Genomic DNA, 20,194 nt, shown 5'->3' on the forward strand with positions numbered 1-20,194 from the left:
TAAAATATGTGGTAACTGGAAGACGAAAAAGACTAATCACACTACCATTGTACGACTTTGTCGACTTTGAACTAAAATGTTGAACATTCCGATATACTAAACTAACCATAAGGATGAAATTATTACTTAATGTAATATTGGCATTAATCTACCAAACATGTTATTTGGAGTAACATTTTTATAAATAAATAATTATATAAATTAACAAAGTTAAGGAACAAACCATTCATTGCAAGGATAGCGGGTAAAAATTAAATCTAAATGCCAGAATTTATGAGCATAGGAAAGGATTGACTTGGAGTCAAATATATGCTAAAGAACTAAACAAATGGGATAATATAAAAAAAAAAACTTTAAGCAACACATAAATAAAACTTTCCAAAAAATCCATGCACTATTTACAATTTAGTACATATCACTAAGTACATAAATAATCATAATATTTTTTTATAAAACAGACTTTCGTTGTTATGACCAATTAAGAAATTATAGTAAAAATTACTAGTAACGAAAAGTCTGTTTTGTGAATTTTCGCCTATCATTTAACGATACCATTTACTAGTACAAGTAGGTAACTAACTTCGTTTTCGCAATATACATTGTAGCAAACATACAATTACAACTGTAATTTGAGCTCTGAGTTGTCTTTCTATTTGTGAGCAAAGTTGTAATTTTTTTACAAAAATATAGGAATATTTTCTACTGTAAAAATCTGTAGCTTTTAGCTGCCAAAAGTGTGTCTGACTGGGATATATATTTTTTTAAATTAAGCGGTACTTACAAATTTAGATTTAAAATTCTTGATATATTTATTACGTAAGTAGTAAAATAACTTTCCGCAATCTCATATCGGCAAGAACATAATCTATCTCAGAGAATTAAAGTAGGTAAAATTGCGAATATTTAGACCGTCAACCGTCTACAAAAAGTCAGATCATTTCCACCAATTATAGGTCAGAATCTAGTAAGTACAGGTTTTGATCGTTTACAAAAACTATTATCATATATTTCTACGATGCATTTAAGCCCGATTTACACTTCAATAAGTACAGTTGCGAGTTTATTGTTTGAAAGTTAAATGACAATAAGTCCATCGACTAGTCGATAGATCGCTCTTCGGCTGAAGTGTAAATTGATACTTTTCGTTGACTATCAAAACCCACACTACCTTTATTTCATAGACCACAAGGTCTATTCTACATGGTCGTGGTACAGTGACATTTCGTCGGCATTCTTACCTGACCCGCAGATCGACGCGTCATCACCCACGCTCAGGTCGTCTTGAGAACTGCTCATGCGTGCTGGAATATGAATCGTATATATAGGTCATTAAGAGCTATGTTTCCTTGGACGAGTTTCGGCCAATTAAATTTAGGCCTTAGGAGGAAAATTGGCCAAAGTTAAGCAACAATGAACCCACCAGTCACAAAAAGGCCTTTTTCAAATTGGAAATCACATGTTACGGACACAATATCAACATTTAAACTGGACTAGACACACACAACACATTAAAACCAAACAATAAATGTAATCCCGCGTTCGTAATAGGATTTAGTCTCATCTTTTTGCTTCTTCTTTGTTTCGATGGCGAGTAATGGAAACTTGAGTGCCATCGCGGTGTCGGATTCGTTGATTGTCTTGAACTAACTATACGCTGCAGTAGTAACACAAGTTGTCTTTAGAATTTTAAAAATATACTTATTTTTTATTTGATTTACAATCTCATATTATTAATGTCTACGATTTTGATAAGGCGTAGTCAGAGGCATAGAGGTGCCCAAATGAATTTTCTCCAAATACGACCACTTACTTATTTATCGATCTAAATAACAAATGTATGCACATCAACCAGCTATGCGATAGCCCAAAATTATGTATTTATGTGACTCACCCAGATCCAGAAAGGGGTTTCGACATCTACTTCTATCATCTTTTGTCAGATGAAGGCAGAAAGTGATAGCATACGTTTAACATTTTAGGGTGGCTTGCACCAAAAAGTTTATCAAAATTAATCTATGATCTCTTGCTCTGAAATTATACTGACAGAGCAAGGGAGCAATAAATTTAATTTTGATTAACTGCTTGGAGGAAGTCACCCTTAAAGTCCCTTTCTGCAACTAGCCACTTGACTTCCTAAAGTAAACCAGTCCGCATCGAAAAACTCAACATTTCAACAGCCTGTATAAGCGGTACTAACCTCTGGCGCCGGGCCGCCCGTTGGCGTTCCTATACAGGGTGCTCTCCAGGAACTGTAGCCCGTTGTTGTTGACGATGTTGAAGCCGCAGAGACGCTCGATCTGCTTCCACCGGTGCATTCGCTCCTGGAATTGACGATTTAGCTTTTATAGAACATGTTTTAGGAGGTTCTTTCATGTAAAAACCACTTACACTCCAAGGGGCTATCGCCAACTCATTTTGACAAGTGAAATTAATAAATAAATTATAGGCTGCGTCTCTAGTTTGCAAACATTTTTGATACACTTTCACTAACTAACACGGCACATATATTTTTTTTAATTTGGCATGTAGGTAGCTAGCTGGGACCTTTGATTAACACATAAGCTTTTTATCCAGGGATTGTATCGGAAAAACCAATATGCTAAAATCTTATAACCTTCAAATATAATAAGGTTTACAATACCTGTAATTCCTGCGTGACTTCGTTAAGAGCCGTCCTTGCTTCGACTATAGACCGGTCCACGTCGTCTATGCTCTTCCCGTGAGTTGACACGAAGGCGCCGACCAAGCTGGATCGTTTCTTCTTTAGCTTCTCGCACTGGGGATTAAGAAATGGAATGGTTAAAATGTGGAATTAATATATTGGTTAGTAAGAATTATTATCATAGTCGTAGAGTAGGACATAAACCTCATCTACTTGGGCGGTAGAAAGCAATAAAATGCTGGCGTCACATTTTCTGTCAACGAAGGTCTAGATACGGAAGGATTGAAGAAACTAAAATCAAAACGATGTAGATACATACTAAATAAACCGATTTGAATCCGTAATCGTCCATAACATATACGCAGATCTCTTCAAAGGGGCACCACAAGTGCCCCTTGTACCTATTTAGGTACTCTCGTATTTGCCGAATAAAGCCGACTGAAATGTGTGTGTGTCAAATCCTTAGGACTTGCACATAAAACTAATAATGATCTGCGTCCACTCGAAGTGGTTTCAAATGAGAGTCTGTGTCCTGTCATCTCTTATCGCGCTCAATTCGCGAGCCTTAGATCCCTCACCGCCTCCCGCGCCTGCTGCAGCTGTCCGTCAGCGAGCTGCTTCTTCCTCAGGTAGGCCCTGTTCTCCACCTCGTGCGTGAGCTGCAGCCACTGCTGGAGCCCGAGCGGCGGCGCCCAGCACCGGTCTTCCAGCTCGCCTTCAAGCGACTAGCCTCTTGTGACAGAATGTGTCTAACCGACGCCCTACGCTATAGCAACTAGCCTCTTGTAACAGATGTGTCTAACCGACGCACTACACCATAGTAACTATAGTGAACACACTATTTGGCTATAATGAAAGCAATTCTCGTGCTATTCATTAAAGGTGTAGCTCGAAACCTAGACACTAGATGGCGCCGCACGCGCGGGTAACCTTCCAGTAGCAACTAGTAACTATAGTGCAAGCAAATCTCGTGCAACTCATAGACACTAGATGGCGCTGCGCGCGCAAGTAACCTTTCAGTTATTAAAAGGAAGGACCGAAGGACGCAATTATAGACACTAGATGGCGCTGCGCGCGCAAGTAAGCTTTCAGTTACTAAAAGGAAGGAACGAAGGACGCAATTATAGACACTAATCTTTTAGTTACTTGAGGGAAGGACCGAAGGACGCAAAATACGTTATAATCCCCATGATTGTCTATTATTATGCAACTCGCTGCAAAACTATATCTAATTCTCTAGACTCACCGCCTCCCGCGCCTGCTGCAGCTGTCCGTCAGCGAGCTGCTTCTTCCTCAGGTAGGCCCTGTTCTCCACCTCGTGCGTGAGCTGCAGCCACTGCTGGAGCCCGAGCGGCGGCGCCCAGCACCGGTCTTCCAGCTCGCCTTCCGCTCGGCGGAGCTCGGCGCGGAGCATCTGTGGGTGAGGAAGGATAGGTTAGTTCGTTTTAGCTACCGTGATGGCTGCCGCCTTGGGGATTATAGTCGGAAGCATATTATTATGTAATATGATATGGAATCAATTAAAAAAATATATCGGCATGAATTAGAATCTACCTATGTAATGAACTAGTGACATCGTATCGGTAGTTTGAAGTTTGTGTCGTCTCTGTCGTCGCTTGTAAAATGAAGAAAACCTTCGAGTGGATAGCCTAAATGTGCGAATAGTAGAAGGAAAGTAGTAGCCTGCGTAGGCCAGTGAAATGCAGTGAGCTAGCGAGTTTTCCTACATAATATCTAGTATCTTTTAAGGTGAATCAAAGCTCTTTGCATATATATTATGCAAAGAGCCTCGCTTCTCCATGTTTCTCTTCTCTGCTGTTGCAATCCTGTACTGTACATGTAGTGTTGTACTCACCTCGATCTCGGACATGAGTTGCGTGACCTCGAGTCCTCTTTCCTGTGGTGTGTGTGTGTGTGTAAAGACATCTGATACAAACAAAAACTACCCTTATTCGAATGTAATAAGGCTCACCTCGATCTCGGACTTGAGCTGCGTGACCTCGAGGTCGGAGGAGGTGGAGTTGAGCAGCGGCGTGTCGCCCGCCTCGCGCAGCTTCTTCTCCAGGTTTCTCTTCTCTGTTGTTGCGCTTTCCTGTAAATGTTATGGATGGAAACGTTGTTATAATTTCTTGACAGATACTTGCCTGGTGAATAAACGGTCGGTTTCCCATGTAAGACAAATACAATTTATAGAATAGGCATCTGTCATAAGAAGTATTATATAGTCGCTCTATTATCTAGCACATTTTACCCTAATCAAGGATATACGCATAAATCTGGTAACCGGAGCCTATCTTTTAGTCGCATTAGTTCAATTTCATAGTGCTTCTTTTTACCTGTAGCGCTGGCTATACGACGCACAAAAATTGGACACATTTAAAGCATTACAATCTCATTCGGTAACCAGGGAGAGATTACTATACAGTCTCTACCATCAATAGACTGCCAAATATACCAAGAAAGTCCTACTGACCTGTTCTAACCGCGCTTTCTCCAGCTCTTTCTGCATGTCGTCTAGAGCCAGCTCCGCCTTCCTCAGCTGCTCCATGTCTCTCAACATCCTCTGGACCTGAAAGAATGAAAGAAAAGGGTTATTGACTGTGATTTTTTTGTACTCGTAGATAGCTGATAAGATCTTCAGTCCAGCGGGTTGGAGGGCGTCAAACGTTATGTTGACCTGCTACCCTACCACCACTGACAAATTAGCAATTAACAATCTATAAGCTGTGTCGCTCGCCAATCAAACATTTGTCAGATCCATAAAAGTTATGTCAGATTTGACAACGAGCGTACGCGATGTAGCGACGCTACTTTAGGGTGGTTAATTGCTAACGTTTGTTGGTGGTAACCCCACTGTTGATGGTCGGCATTCTTCCATCTTTCGTGGTCAGTAACCATCTTTCCAGAACCGAAGTACCTACTGATTGACAGCTTTGTGCTCTCTCTTGGAAGTAATAACAAATGCTTGAACTGACCTGGTGTCGGCTGGCGCGGCCGGCCCGCAGCGCCGCCCACGCGCCTACCACGGCGCCCAGCAGCAGCGACGCCAGCAGCCAGTCCTTCCAGCGCGAGCCTGCTGGGACAGACGGTCGAGGAGTTAACAAGCTGTTATACAAACCAAGCTTGATAACTTGGGACCTATATAGTTTTTGTAGTTTCGTATTCACGAATGAACGAATAAAGTTGACACGCAAGCAGTGTGTTTTATGCAATGATATAAAGTCGTGGATAGAGCAGTAGTGCTGTGAAAGCCTACAATAACCAAATATCATGTTAACTTCTCGGGGTTGCCCGGCTTGACCACTGGTCTTGACGGCGTGGTACGTAAAGTTATGGCTTCTGCTGGCAAAATGTGGCATATGGCTAGTATTCATTCATAACAGTGAGATTTTTCAAGGAAAATTTATGTTAAGATTAAAATTATTGCTCATCATTTAGGTACATTTTATGTATGTGTCAATTTTATTATTTAACAAAACTTTTATTTAATTATTTGTGGACGGAATACAGCATCAAACAAGTCTTTTCTTTGAATAAAATCGATTGGCAGAATGACAGTTTAACCAAGTATGCAGTTAGTTTCTGTGTATGGGAGTTGTCCAAACAAAACACGGAACAGTTGAAGATACACTGAAACTACATACTAACGGTTTCAACTCAATGTTAGTGTCTCAAAATGGGGGATGACCCATCCTTTGTGGTTAAAAATCACTGGTTGGTCATGTAAGTATTTAAAACAAAATTAGCATAGCTATTCTATTAATACACGTGTTTTGGAATTTTATTTCAGTACTGTGTTAACCATTCGACTAAGAAGAATAACAATAGGGAAATAATTTTATTATACCATGTGCAATTGTGCATACTTAAATCAAACGAGTACCTAACGAATTAGGCCAAACGAGGTAAAAACTGATTATACCTATTTCAAATAAATAACTATCTGTATTTTTATAATAACCATCAAACCAATGCCGATCCATTGTTATGTTATATACCTAATTAGGTATAAGTATTTGAAGGAAAATGTACAAAAGGCGTTCATAATATTATTATTTTGATATTGGGGGTGAATTATTAGGTATTGTGTACCGAAATGGAGACATAAAAACCTCATCCCACTTTACCATGCCATGGTCATATTTTTAAAAGTATTGTTTCACTTTTTTACAAGGAACTATGACAGAAAACGCTTCAAAACCGAAAGACAATACCTTCATCATCCTCCGCCAACTGAAAATAACATCCATTGAACAATGCGTACACACTTTTCGAAAAACACAAACCGACCCAAGTGAAAAATATCATTTATGACATCACTAACAGTTCACTACACTACACTTCACTTAAACCACATCATACAATCACTTATCTGTCCCACACATATTTACACATCCCGAGTTGCAATCCAAGGGGTTGATTCTTAAAGACTGGCTAGTGGAAAACACACGATATTCAAAGTAAATGAAGGCAAAACGGTAGGAAATAACACGAATCGCTCATCGCGTGGTCGCGAGTATCTGTCTACTGAACTTGAGGCCAGTAGAGATGTGCTGTCAATGAAACTCGTAGGAAGACCACACAATCAGGTGATACGTATACTTAATAAAACACTCACGATTTGATACAATACTTTTGATTAGTGACTAAAGTGATAAATGAGGTACAAAAAATCTCCTAACTGTGTTTAGCCTCCAAAACGTATTTTGTCACTAAATAAATTCGTTCATTCATTTTCTACTCTTACCTATGCTATGTCATGTCATGAGCCTCTGAGTCAGCGTTGGAATTTCTAATTTGGTTATATTTTTTGTGCTCAAAGTTAAGACTTAAACAATGAACTTAATACAAAATGCTAATTTACCGTAGCCATGGCCGAAAACAGATAAATCAGTTAGTTCATGTAAATAAGGAAACTTGAAATGGAAATAAAGATGCGACCTTTCAGAAGTGGTAGAATGAGGTAAAAGATTGCGGTAGCAGTATGGTGTATTACCGAGTCTTTTAGAGATAAAATCCCGTATAATAACATGTGAAACAATACATGACCAATGCAAATAACTCAATTGAAAATATAAATATACGGACATAATACTACTGTCCTACTATGTAAATATATAAAAGAAACCCCAAAGAAAAACTCCTAAAAAAACTATAATTCCTCATCATACTAAACTTATATAATAATGCCATACGGCACTTCAAATGAGTTTTTATTACTATCCAAACAGGGCGTAGGCGTTGACATGTCAGCAGTCCATAGAGAACTGAGACTGATGGTGACCGTATAAAAAACATAATGACATGCTAGTCCTACCTGCCGCTTAGCCACCCACCACTATCGTGATACAGACTAATTAAGATTTTCATTCTATTTCCAATAGTATTCTCTACGGCCAGTTCACAGATACTGTTTCAGGGAAATGTATCATTATACCTTAGAGTATATATCATTACACTCACAAGCAATGAAAATGTTCCAGTAATGAAACGTCAATGGCAAGTGGAACTTTTTCATTGTCCGCCAGTGTATTCAATGATTAAATACCCTGGCGATAGCGGGACAGCTTTTTGCCACAACCAAAATGCAAGAACCAAAATGATTGCTGCAGTCGGGAATCGCACCAGAACCTTCTGCGCTTTTGTCAGGATACTAAACTACTAACCACTGCACCGATAGCTAACGGTGACGAAATATTGAATCAAATCATTACATATTAAATAATAAATTGTCTTATCTCGTATGGAACTTCGTGGAAATATTTAAATTGGTGAGAACATTAATTTTGTTACTCATCCAATCATTGGGTAGGCAAGGTACAAATTATTCCTACGAACCATTAATTAATTATGTGATATAGCTAATATTAGTCTGGGTTGGAAAAGTGGGTGCAGCAATGCACCTCTGCCTACCCCGCAAGGGAGTACTTTAGTACAAGGCGTGAGTGTTTGTTGTTTTGTTTTTTTTTGTTTGTAGTCTGGGTTACACTACTAGGAAATTTAAAGTTATTCGTATCAATCAGAAACAAATATTTAATTTTATGTTTCAACCTTATCTCTTTATACTTAATTAATTAGTCTGTCATAGACGTATAGATACCTAATAAGGCTCATGATGATGATACTTAAGTACATCAAAATATATCTTTACAGTTCAAAAAGCCTGCTGAACAACAACAAAGAGTTCTGCTTAAAATTAAAACTCAGCCGTTCAATTGAGAAACTAATCGTTATGACATTGAATATCGTGCGATTATGGACATCGTTGAACTTGCAAAAACCATTACGACCCATTATACTTAACCCATCGGACACACTTATTTAACTGTGCTGTTTAAGTAACCCTTAGCACCGTAGGTTAAGGTTGATTTTGGTTCGAATGTTGTGTAGTTAAGTTGGTAGTATTGCGTCGATTAACCTATTGTTCGGTCGGAATGGCTGTAGGTGTGAACGGGTTATACAATGTCACTGTTATGGCGTGTGCTATTTTGGCGGAATCAGACTGTGGCATTGAAAATTTGTAAGGGTACCATTGATTGAATCCAATATGTACCACCTTTAATATCAGCCCATAATGGTATACTGCTGGTATACTTCTCACAATTATCCAGTCTAATATTTTAATCTTTCAAATGTCTTAAAGCAAAACTAGTTAAGAATGCCGAATTGTGTGATCTCCTTTCTTCTGAAAATAGGTAAACCCTTTTTGCGACTTACTGTAGAAAGATGGGATATAATGATGGTGGAAATTGTAACAGATTTAGCAATTTAGACAAAACGAGAGTTAGCTTGATCTCACGGGGGTCTCTCTTGTGTTTCTAATTTGTGGTAAGACGCAGCAGACAAATCTGATAAAAATATAATTACTGTGTTTATTGCATTACAATGGTTTCCCGGTAAATAATCGTTCTACTACTGAGGGTTTGTTAAAGATAAGGAGTGCCATTAACTTGGCATGTCGAACTCATACTACTATACATATACTACTTATGTATTTATGAATATACATATAAAATCTAATCTAAATATCTATCTTAAATAATCTTAAATAAATAAACAAAGAATATTATATACACTTACTAATTTATGAATAGGTAACAGTGATAACCATATTCAGATTATTATGATAGTAATAATAATATATAAAAAAAACTTGAAATCGCCATCTAGTTATAAAATAGTCCTAATAACTCAACAAATTGTGCAAAGAAAGATGTCGCTACTGTATAAGCTGGACCAGAACACACATTATGAAGGGTGGACTATCTAGAGACTTAAAATAAAAGTGCCGTTCAATTTATGGCGGTTACGTCTTTATGCGTTATTATCATAGCGGTAAATATCTATGATCACAAAGTAACAGAATGATATCCGCAAATTCATTTTTAATACAATAAGTGTTTATTATCAATAATCTTTAGCATTGTGCTTACCTTTCGGGGGCCCGAACAGCACGACATCCATCGCTTTGAGCGCCAACTTCTGCTTGTGGATCGGATCCTTGATGCCCAGAGTATTGCTCAAGTACTGCAGGTTTCCTACCGCCAGCCTGTGGGGAAACAAACTTGGTTTCATTTGTGTGATTAGTGATTGCAAAGTGTGAGTGAATGAACTCAATGCAATGCTATTGAGGTCGATGACTAGTGTGACGAGAGTACGTAAACGAAAATATTTGCGTATTCTTACATACTATGCAGCGTCTCTAGTGGTCTATATGGTGAAACAAATGATAGCGATGTTCACAGGTGACTGATAAAAATTTACAATTCCGTAAAACATCACAACTTACAGAACAGGCATGTATGTAATGATCCAAAAACCTTTTTTGTTCGCGTAAATTATCAAAACTCACACAGAGATCGGGCACTGGCGATGCGTGCTTATTTTACAGTTATATTTCCAAAAAATATAATGCACTATAACTTCAGGAGTTTTATAACCTATCTATCGGCATCCTGCGTTTTTCTAAACATTGGTGAGGCACTAAAAGCGTAAGTTTAAATTGTGGACTTTAACCTATCTATTGACATCGTGCGGCCGATACGGGTGGCCCGATTACAATGATCCTTTATTTACTGTCTGTGTATGTATACCTAGGCCTTAGGCTTTAGTCAAAACATTAAGTATATTAATTATAAAAATCTTTAAGTATCTCGATATTTTGTTCATCTATAATATTAATTGTTGTGTAGGTGCCACTAGGTGCATCAGAAATAGTAGTACACGGCTCTGCCTACTTTGGGGTTGGATGGATGGCCGTTATAATTTTTTTTATTTTTCCTTTACAATCAGCTTTACTACGGGCTACGCCTTACACTTTTGTCTTATTATATCAAATCAAAAACCATCTTAATTTATTATATATCGATGGTTTCTAAGCTTGACAGGGTTAAAAAGTGTACCTATAGCTGAGCAACTAATAAAGTTGATCCTACTATATGGGGTGCACGAAAGGAGCCACCCGACTATCCCATTATCAACTAAGTAGAGTAAGGCTCACCCTGGGTAGTCAGCGACTGATGTTATTTCAGACTGGCTAATCCTTTCACCAAATTCTAGTGACAAATTCTAGACTCGTTCTAGTGTCTCGTGTTTGTCACCGACACCGTTAGAAGAAGAACCGTTGAGTTGACCTTAAGTACCCCTTTACAAGAGTGCGCCACGCCGTCCAGTCTTCAGCAACCGTTCCGGTCTCCGTGCAGCTCAGGCTTTGCGCTCGCACCTCACCTTCCACTGTACGCCACCATCACTGCACGGGTTAATTTTTCAAAGGGAGAAGAACCGTACCATAGAGTGAACAAGCGACAGACCTGGGCAAGGTGGCTCCGGTGACCTTGTGCTGCAGGAACAGCGCCTTGTACTGCGGCAGGTCCACGGACTGCGTCAGCCACTCCACCGTCTGCTCCGTGGTCCAGTTGTGCATAGAGTGAACAAGCGACAGACCTGGGCAAGGTGGCTCCGGTGACCTTGTGCTGCAGGAACAGCGCCTTGTACTGCGGCAGGTCCACGGACTGCGTCAGCCACTCCACCGTCTGCTCCGTGGTCCAGTTGTGCATAGAGTGAACAAGCGACAGACCTGGGCAAGGTGGCTCCGGTGACCTTGTGCTGCAGGAACAGCGCCTTGTACTGCGGCAGGTCCACGGACTGCGTCAGCCACTCCACCGTCTGCTCCGTGGTCCAGTTGTGCATAGAGTGAACAAGCGACAGACCTGGGCAAGGTGGCTCCGGTGACCTTGTGCTGCAGGAACAGCGCCTTGTACTGCGGCAGGTCCACGGACTGCGTCAGCCACTCCACCGTCTGCTCCGTGGTCCAGTTGTGCATAGAGTGAACAAGCGACAGACCTGGGCAAGGTGGCTCCGGTGACCTTGTGCTGCAGGAACAGCGCCTTGTACTGCGGCAGGTCCACGGACTGCGTCAGCCACTCCACCGTCTGCTCCGTGGTCCAGTTGTGCATAGAGTGAACAAGCGACAGACCTGGGCAAGGTGGCTCCGGTGACCTTGTGCTGCAGGAACAGCGCCTTGTACTGCGGCAGGTCCACGGACTGCGTCAGCCACTCCACCGTCTGCTCCGTGGTCCAGTTGTGGACCTGGTGGGGGGAAGAATAATCGTTTAATATTGCTGTGTTAGAGTGCAGTTTGCAATAACCATTAGTACCCTATATTTGGCGTATAAAAATAAAGCAATACCAGAAAAAAAAGGTTGTGTTGGATGATCTTTTACTATACTATACACATTCATTTGTTAAAACCTTGGTCTTCAAACTAGATTCCCTGTGCTATGAGGACCAAATAGTGACGTACCTATGGATGGAATGTAAAGTAAAGGGCCCTTTACCTAAGGCATAAAAACGGGGACACTAAACTTTCATAAACATACTTAATAAACAAAATATCCCAAATCAACTTTAAAACTAAACGTGAAGCAAAAAATCATATGTTTTCAAATATTCATCAGGTTTTGCACACTGTATAATCAGATTTAAACAAATATGCTTTAAAGCCCACTACAAATTGGCCAGCTTGTGGCTCCACAGGTGCTATTACAGCACACAACATTCAGGGTCAAAGCCAGGGGGGTTACTCTATACTGACGAAAAACGAACGAACGTGAGCTGTCGTGCAATCGGCACCTTTAATACAACGAGATATAAACGTGGTTCTCTCTTCTCGTAATATAGAGTGAACCTCAAGAGCCGCGACACGCGAATGATGCATTCGACACGGCAATGAGAATGAGCGAGTGTGGAGACCGTCACGCTTTGTGCTGTTTAAATATCGATTTACGACGCACGCGCCGCGAGCGCTAATGTCACAGTTTCAATCATTGCATGGAGTGCAGGCAGAGCACAGGTTGGTGTAAGCGAGCAAGGCACATTGTTGATTAGAAAAGTGTACTGAAATACTTTTCAAAGGGCTACGCTTTAAATCAACAGTTACTAAAGTTTAATCAAGTATTTTTATTCGGGAGTAACAATATAAATAGCGGGTTTACTCCATGTTCAAGAAGCCAATTCAGTAAGTTTTATGGCATCATTCAATAATCATAGCGACTTTTTGCAAGGAATTTCGATACACATGTCACACGCTACCAAAGGCACGGTAAAGAATTGGAGCCTCTACCTATCGATTACAGGTACTTAACTTCATACTATTTTAACATATGAAAGTTAAAATCGTATGAAAATAACTGTCAGCTATTGATAGATAGAGTATTGAAACTGTCAATAAGTGAATGCGCAAGTCTACATGAACCATCCTTTAGGGTGATTACATAGAGAATCGGGTTCCTTGTATCTACCTGTACCGGTAACCTGATTATGCGAAATCAAGCACTCACTCACGGAGCATTTCCCGGATTTATAAATGTCATGAGCGCTTTCGCATAATCAGGTTACCGGTACAGGTAGATACAAGGAACCCGATTCTCTATGTAAGTACCCTTAGACTCTAGACCATACAGGTGTTCCTCACCTCAGATCGAAGCCACGCCTCCCACAGCTCCTTAACCGAGATGTGCATGTCGTCGTTGTGGTGGAACGCGCGTTGCCGCTTCTCGTACCCGGAGTCATACTGCAACTCTTCACGGAGGAACTGGAATGAAGGGGGAGAGATACATTAGGGCTTTAGAACAATAACTAATAGGAAACAGGGGGCATTAGGACAATATGTAATACCAGATTTAAGCCTCCTAACTAGTCGGGGGAGAGACATTAGGGGCCTTACCACAAAAACTTAGACAGAATTTGACAGATGTTTAGCGCTGTCAAACTCCTACAAAATCTGTCACATTTCGTTTTAAACACTTGTTAAAAAATGTTTTAAGTTTGTTGTGGTAGTACAGTAGGACTTTAGGACAGTATATGTAATACCAGGTTGAAAGCATCGGACGAGTCGAAATGGGCAACATACTAAAGAAAGCTACAACAGTGGGGTGACCACCACCGAAGCAGTCAAATCTGATGTAACTTGTATGGATCTGACAGATGTTTGAAAGGCAAGCGACGCTGCATATGGATGGTTAATTGCTAGAGGTGATAGGGTAGCAGGCCAGTACAAAGATGAGTTTAATTGCTAGCTGGGAACCCCTCAATCATAATAAATTACATTGAAATCGGAGCTCCTGTCTAGAGCTTGAAGGAACACGTACAAAATGTTCATCCTTAATTTGGACACGTTTTTAGTGGCGGCATAAGGAAGGCTATGGCAGTGGATGTGTTTTGTTTGATGATGAAGCGAATTTTCTACAAAAAACCAACAAGCGTGGAGACTATTAATCTCGAAGGTGTTGTACATTACATCTTCAATCGTTATTATCATTCGTTCTTGAAACGAGTCAATAACCTCCACAATTGTAGTCTAACCAAAACTATAAAGTTGGATACCAATTTAAATGTCAAAGAATCAACAGACAACAATAAATTAACATTCTTAGAGGAATCCCCAAACAGAGGAAGCAAAGAAAACAAACTGTAATTTAGAACGCAATAAAAACTAAATTGCTATACATCATCACATCAGACAGTAAACTTTGGGTATTTGCGTCATCATCTCGTTTTCCTATTGTTCTAAGAGCTCTATACTCTTTCGAATTATTGGAAGTGATAATTATTAACGCTTTATCGGACCGAAATAACACATGTGTGTATTACGTGTAAGTACTTATAATAATGGAAGTGAATCAGATGCACAAAGTATTATAATTTTAAGTTGTTTACTTATATTCTGCTGGCCATTATGATTTATTCAGAGCATATTAGAGATGAGAATAAGAGTTAAAATTGAATAATGGTTAATTGATAATGAATAATTTAAAATATCATAATATATTAACAGTTAATATTAAAGAATAATTGTTAACAGATAAAAACGCTCATTGGTTGTTTGTTATTTTTATTGACTTCAAATAATTAAACTCAGAGGTTATAAGGTTATGATTTGAGCATATTGGCCTAGTTTATTTACCTTATGGCTATGAAACAGCAAGTTACTAAAACATAATACCTACACGATCAAGTAATATTTAAAAAAACGCTTCACGGGATGAATCAAGGAGTGACGTATCAACTGACAGTCAGTGGCTGACGCTAATCTGACTGGCGAATCCTTTCACCACGGTCACAAACGCTAGGCCAGCTCTAATGATTGTCACCGTCCCTGTCTAAGACGTCTCCTCATTCACTTCTACCACTAGTTACTAGACTCTGGTGTACACTCACGTCATCGCTCTCGCTGAGGTCGACGTTCCCGTTGGCGTCGTCGTCCAGCTGTCTGTGGAGCGCCGTGATCGCCTCCAGCCCGGCGCGGTCCTGCAGGCACGACGCGTCGCTGTGGCACGCCTCCACCAGGACTGCGGAGGAGGGGGGGCTTCAGTTGTAGGCAGTTAGATGTGGTTTGTGAAACGTAGTCTTGTGTACAGGGAAGATGGGACTGCTAGGAATTTTAGTAGTAGATGGATAGAGGTATAGAGGTGGTTTTTAATTGTGGAGTTGAGGTTTTGCATGACACAGGATAGATGAGATTGCAGGTGAGAATGTGAGGGAACAGGTGTTTTTGAGTCATGGATTAGTGGGCTAGAAGGAATGATGTGTCAATACTGTTTCCAGGCCTAGATGAGACTATAAGAAAGATGGAATCTACAATTAGATTTTTAGATAAACAATAACATGAAGAAATCCATAGCAATCTTTATGCTTTTTTTATTTCCAAAAAACATAACCAACACCTGCATCCAAAAGCAACACAGTCTGGATAAGATCCAGAATATTTTTATAAACTCGATAATGTTATACAGCGTGCTCATTCTCTTTGTTCCAATTTTAATACTGTAGTTGGTTAATTTAGATGAAGTGATTCAGGTCATAATCTTCGGTATATTAGGTAGCTTAGGTATATGACATGAATAAACAGGTTAATTGTTATTGAAATTAATAACCAATTATTAATTTGAATACGTAAACAATTGGATTAAAAGGAAAATATACGAATCTTTTGATATTGGTAGGATAAATCTACACATGCACCAGTAATGTTATATTAATACATATTTATAGTCACATAATAAGTACGAAGTGGACGAAATAGGAAAGTAGACGAGGTACTCCAGAAGGAAATCAGAAACCTTCTTTCTTTAATATATAATTAAAGTAGTTTTCTGATTACTAAATTCATTACAATAAATTTAATCTACACTGACTCATATGAAATATTTGCATATACTCATGAAAGCCATGTATTTGTTTAATGTCTGCTAAGATAATTCCCAGACACTTCCATCGCGGAGTATGCACAACACAAGAGGCGAGGCATCGACCTCGGATACGGACATGACCGATAACAGCTCATTTGTATCCTATTTGAATAAATTTATAAAGAAAACGGTCTCAGTAGGTTGTAGAGGTAGGTAGGTTTATTGTTGTTAGCGTAAACGTTATCGAATAAGTCTAACTTTCCACACACTTCTGATAAATTTATTCAAGTTATTGTAAGTACATTATTTAAGCAAAATAGTACATATTTAATCAGTCGGATAAATTAATACTTAGATGAAAATTGCAGGTACTTTCACCTACACGTGCATTTTATCACAATTTTATTATACCTACTAATTGCATTTTGATTATTTATAGGTACAGTCAGCTTCATAAGTAGCTATACACTTTTGTACCTTGTCAAACTCACAAAGTGCCTATTCAACATTGACGGTTTGTTATGTAGTCAGTTTGACAAGGTACAAAAGTGTATAGCTACTTATGCAGCTGACCGTACATAGAAACTTCACCGTTATTTAATATGAATTGAAAATAAAATAACACAATTTAGTTCAGGGTATGTTGTATGGTTTTGAAACATTAAACCTTAGCTTGGGCGGAAGTAAATAAACCGGTTCGGTTATCCTTCCCAAGTACAATACTACAGCCTACAATGTAATTTAACCGTTTATTTATGCTAATCCAGTATGTATGCTACGATGATAATGATAAAGTAATATACTATAATAAAGTAACCAACGTTAAACCCCCCCAAAATTCAACACTAAGCACAATTTCGCCATTGTTAGTTAAATTAGATCGTAACCAGGGTTCATCAATTATACGTCATCTCCATATTAAATTTGGCACTAGTAACTTGAATTAATTTTGATAAAATTAGGCTAAAGACACTTGTATGTATAATCGTTTGCAATAGAATCCAACAATCATGTAAACAAACCAAATTGTCACGATTACTCCGTAATCACATACATTTGACGAGCAATTATGAACATAGTCTGATTTCAACGAACGCACCATTGTTTTTACATTATCTTCAACACGGTTTAACTTGAATTTATAAGATAAATTTGTTAAAACATTTGCAACGTAAAAATTTCGAAGTATTTGACAAGCTGTCGTCTTAGTTTTTTACTCATCGAACTCTATAAGTCATTGAAAAGTTAGTGTTGTTCGTAACCTGAAGTTATCTTTTATTCTATTCTATTCTATTCTATTCTCTGTGGGGGTGTAAGTACCTGCACCTGGCTCTCTCGAGTGGAACCTTTGTGCATATCCCCAAGGTCTAAACTGCCTTCCTAAGCTTGGACCATTTCCCACCATGCTGGTCCACTGCGGGTTGGTGGGTTCACATGTCTAGATGTGCTAGATCTAGATATGCAGGTTTCCTCACGATGTTTTCCTTCACCGTAAGAGCGATGGTATACATTGTACTTAAGTTAAAAGAACTCATTGGTACATGTCAGCGCCGGGATTCGAACCCGCATCTCTTGATTGAGAAGCGGGCGCTCACCCGACTGAGCTACCACCGCTCCTTTTATTTTAATTTAATATTATTTGAATACAATTTTTTTTTTTCAGGAGCTTAATATAATTAACCAAAACGAAAAAAGGAAGAGGAAGAAATGAAAAAGCTCGACGGCATTTTAGACACGGCAAGCGATGACACAGTGGTTCCATTTATAATTACGGTCACCGGCGACACTTCTGATAGTGATGATGACGAAGACGAAGATTTAAATTTGTTTTAATAAACACTTTTTATATATAATCAGTTTTATTTTATAGTCTATGGCTTATATATTTAATCTAATTAGAACACTATGACATCACTATGGGCATAAACAATACGCTGTCAATGTCAGCCCGCCATATTTGTTTACATGATTGTTGGATTCTATTGCAAACGATTATAGCATCACCTATGACCCAAATAAAAATAATTTGGGAGCTACGCTACCACAGACATATTCTATACACGTGTTAAACTTATAAAACTCCACTTTTAGGTCGAATTAAAAAATCGTTAAACCCCAAAAAAATATAAACAAAATTAAATTAAACGATAAAAGTTTGCTTTACGTTTGCATCTGCATAAATTATCCGTCAATTAGAGGCGCCACTTAGTATGCGAGAAAACGTAAACCTTTATAGTTTTCGACAAACTATCAAACCTGTACTAGACCTGCAGACACTTTATTCCCTTATCAATGTTAGTGTTTGACGGTGCAGTGTTTGCTTTATTAATAGCTTGAACAATAGAACTGGCGGAATCTATTTGTGTCTATATTTACTTGGTAGATGACTCAGACAGTTTGTTACGATGAACACCTTGAACGATATATTTAAACACATTAATCACTGATCAGACTATATCGTCCAAAATAACAAAATTAATATAATAATGAAAGCATTGTCTTAATACATATTTAAGAACTTTAAATCAGGACGAACCTAGCCTATAGTATAGTAGGTAACAGTAGGTTTAATACTATGACCTATTTTTGTTTCAAAGCTTTAAAACTAAACTGGGACTGGGCGACCCAACACAAACATACATCAAAGAACATTCCACCAAGCAAACTAGTAACTAAAGCATTGATATAATGAAATCTAGACTTCATGTTCAGTATTTACAATGGCAGAACTGTGACGATTTAATCCAGATATTACAGGTAGTAGTAGTATTATAGTACTGTCAGCTTCTTAAGTAGCTATACACTGTTGTGCTTTATCATTATCAAACTCACAGTCAATGTTTCATCACGAATCACGACCCATCACGTCCCCACTGCTGGGGCACGGGTCTCCTTCCAATGAAGGAAGTCAATGTTTGAATGAATGAAAATAAGCTTTACAAGGTACTGGGAAGCTGAGTTTCTTATTTTAAATGAGTCTGATGTTATAGTAATTCGTTTTTAAGATCTACAATCTTTTTTTAAATCGCAATTATATTTTTTACGGATGGATCCCTTCATGGACAAGTCCGACTCGCACTGAGCTTAGCTTTTTAGCGTTGCATCGTTGATGTTGCAGAAAATTATGACGGATTTTAGGCATCTTATTGACGTTATAATATGACCATTGATCACGAAACGTAATAGCGAAGCGCCAGGTAATAAACAGAGGCAAGTAGGTACGTCAGTACACCTGTATAATAATGTGCTGGGCAGACGATGTTGACGTCATAATTAATACCTAATATCTACTATCTCTACTGGCTTAGAATATTATGATCTAAGCTTCACATCATTGCTGCGGTTTCAATACAGGAAACCCAAGATTTCATAGTCAAAGATTTGCAGGTTTAAATAAAATGCTTGCTTGTTATTCAACAACAGTGTATCAAAGTGTGCACGACATTATTAATGGGCCTATAAATACAGACCGAATGGAAGAAACATTGAATCCACTAGATTGAATAAAGAGTCACATAATAATAATGGCTCTCTAACCTGAAATTCATTTGAAAGAAAATGCATTTACCTTTTTAAAATACACACAGAAACAACACAAACATAAGTAAAGAAAATAAATAAAAGTAAAAAGGTGAGTGTTGCTGCCCGGTGCTGAAACGGGTTAGCTAACTTAGCTTGATGCTATGCTAGGCGATATTGCTAGCACAAATACCTACTCAATAAACGAGAAGTCACGGAATTTAATAGAGCATACATGTGTGGTTACTCTGAGATCAAAGGCAAAGAAAGACGTCAGTTTTTCGGCAGTCGCCGACACATGCGCCAGTGGAGTCGCGGCATTCCG

General features: G+C 38.8%; 1 protein-coding gene across 5 annotated transcripts in view; it reads right to left on the minus strand.

Moving 5' to 3' along the window:
- LOC105385813 (stromal interaction molecule homolog) overlaps positions 1-20,194 on the minus strand; it is a 32,323-nt gene that overhangs the window by 5,560 nt on the left and 6,569 nt on the right. For 3 of the 5 annotated variants that reach the window (XM_048625545.1, XM_048625544.1, XM_048625548.1), the window contains 12 exons: positions 15,380-15,510; positions 13,635-13,754; positions 12,138-12,250; positions 10,096-10,211; positions 5,638-5,735; positions 5,136-5,231; positions 4,635-4,754; positions 4,046-4,076; positions 3,241-3,377; positions 2,642-2,776; positions 2,198-2,321; positions 1,239-1,301 (listed from right to left, as the gene is read on the minus strand). In XM_048625545.1, the coding sequence (XP_048481502.1) occupies positions 1,239-1,301; positions 2,198-2,321; positions 2,642-2,776; positions 3,241-3,377; positions 4,046-4,076; positions 4,635-4,754; positions 5,136-5,231; positions 5,638-5,735; positions 10,096-10,211; positions 12,138-12,250; positions 13,635-13,754; positions 15,380-15,510 (1,284 nt within the window). The remainder of the gene's footprint in view (positions 1-1,238; positions 1,302-2,197; positions 2,322-2,641; positions 2,777-3,240; positions 3,378-4,045; positions 4,077-4,634; positions 4,755-5,135; positions 5,232-5,637; positions 5,736-10,095; positions 10,212-12,137; positions 12,251-13,634; positions 13,755-15,379; positions 15,511-20,194) is intronic. The other 2 variants (XM_048625547.1, XM_048625546.1) reach the window with 1 other exon arrangement.

Source organism: Plutella xylostella, chromosome 14, assembly GCF_932276165.1.
Source record: "Plutella xylostella chromosome 14, ilPluXylo3.1, whole genome shotgun sequence".
In the NCBI taxonomy this organism is placed as follows: Eukaryota; Metazoa; Arthropoda; class Insecta; order Lepidoptera; family Plutellidae; genus Plutella; species Plutella xylostella.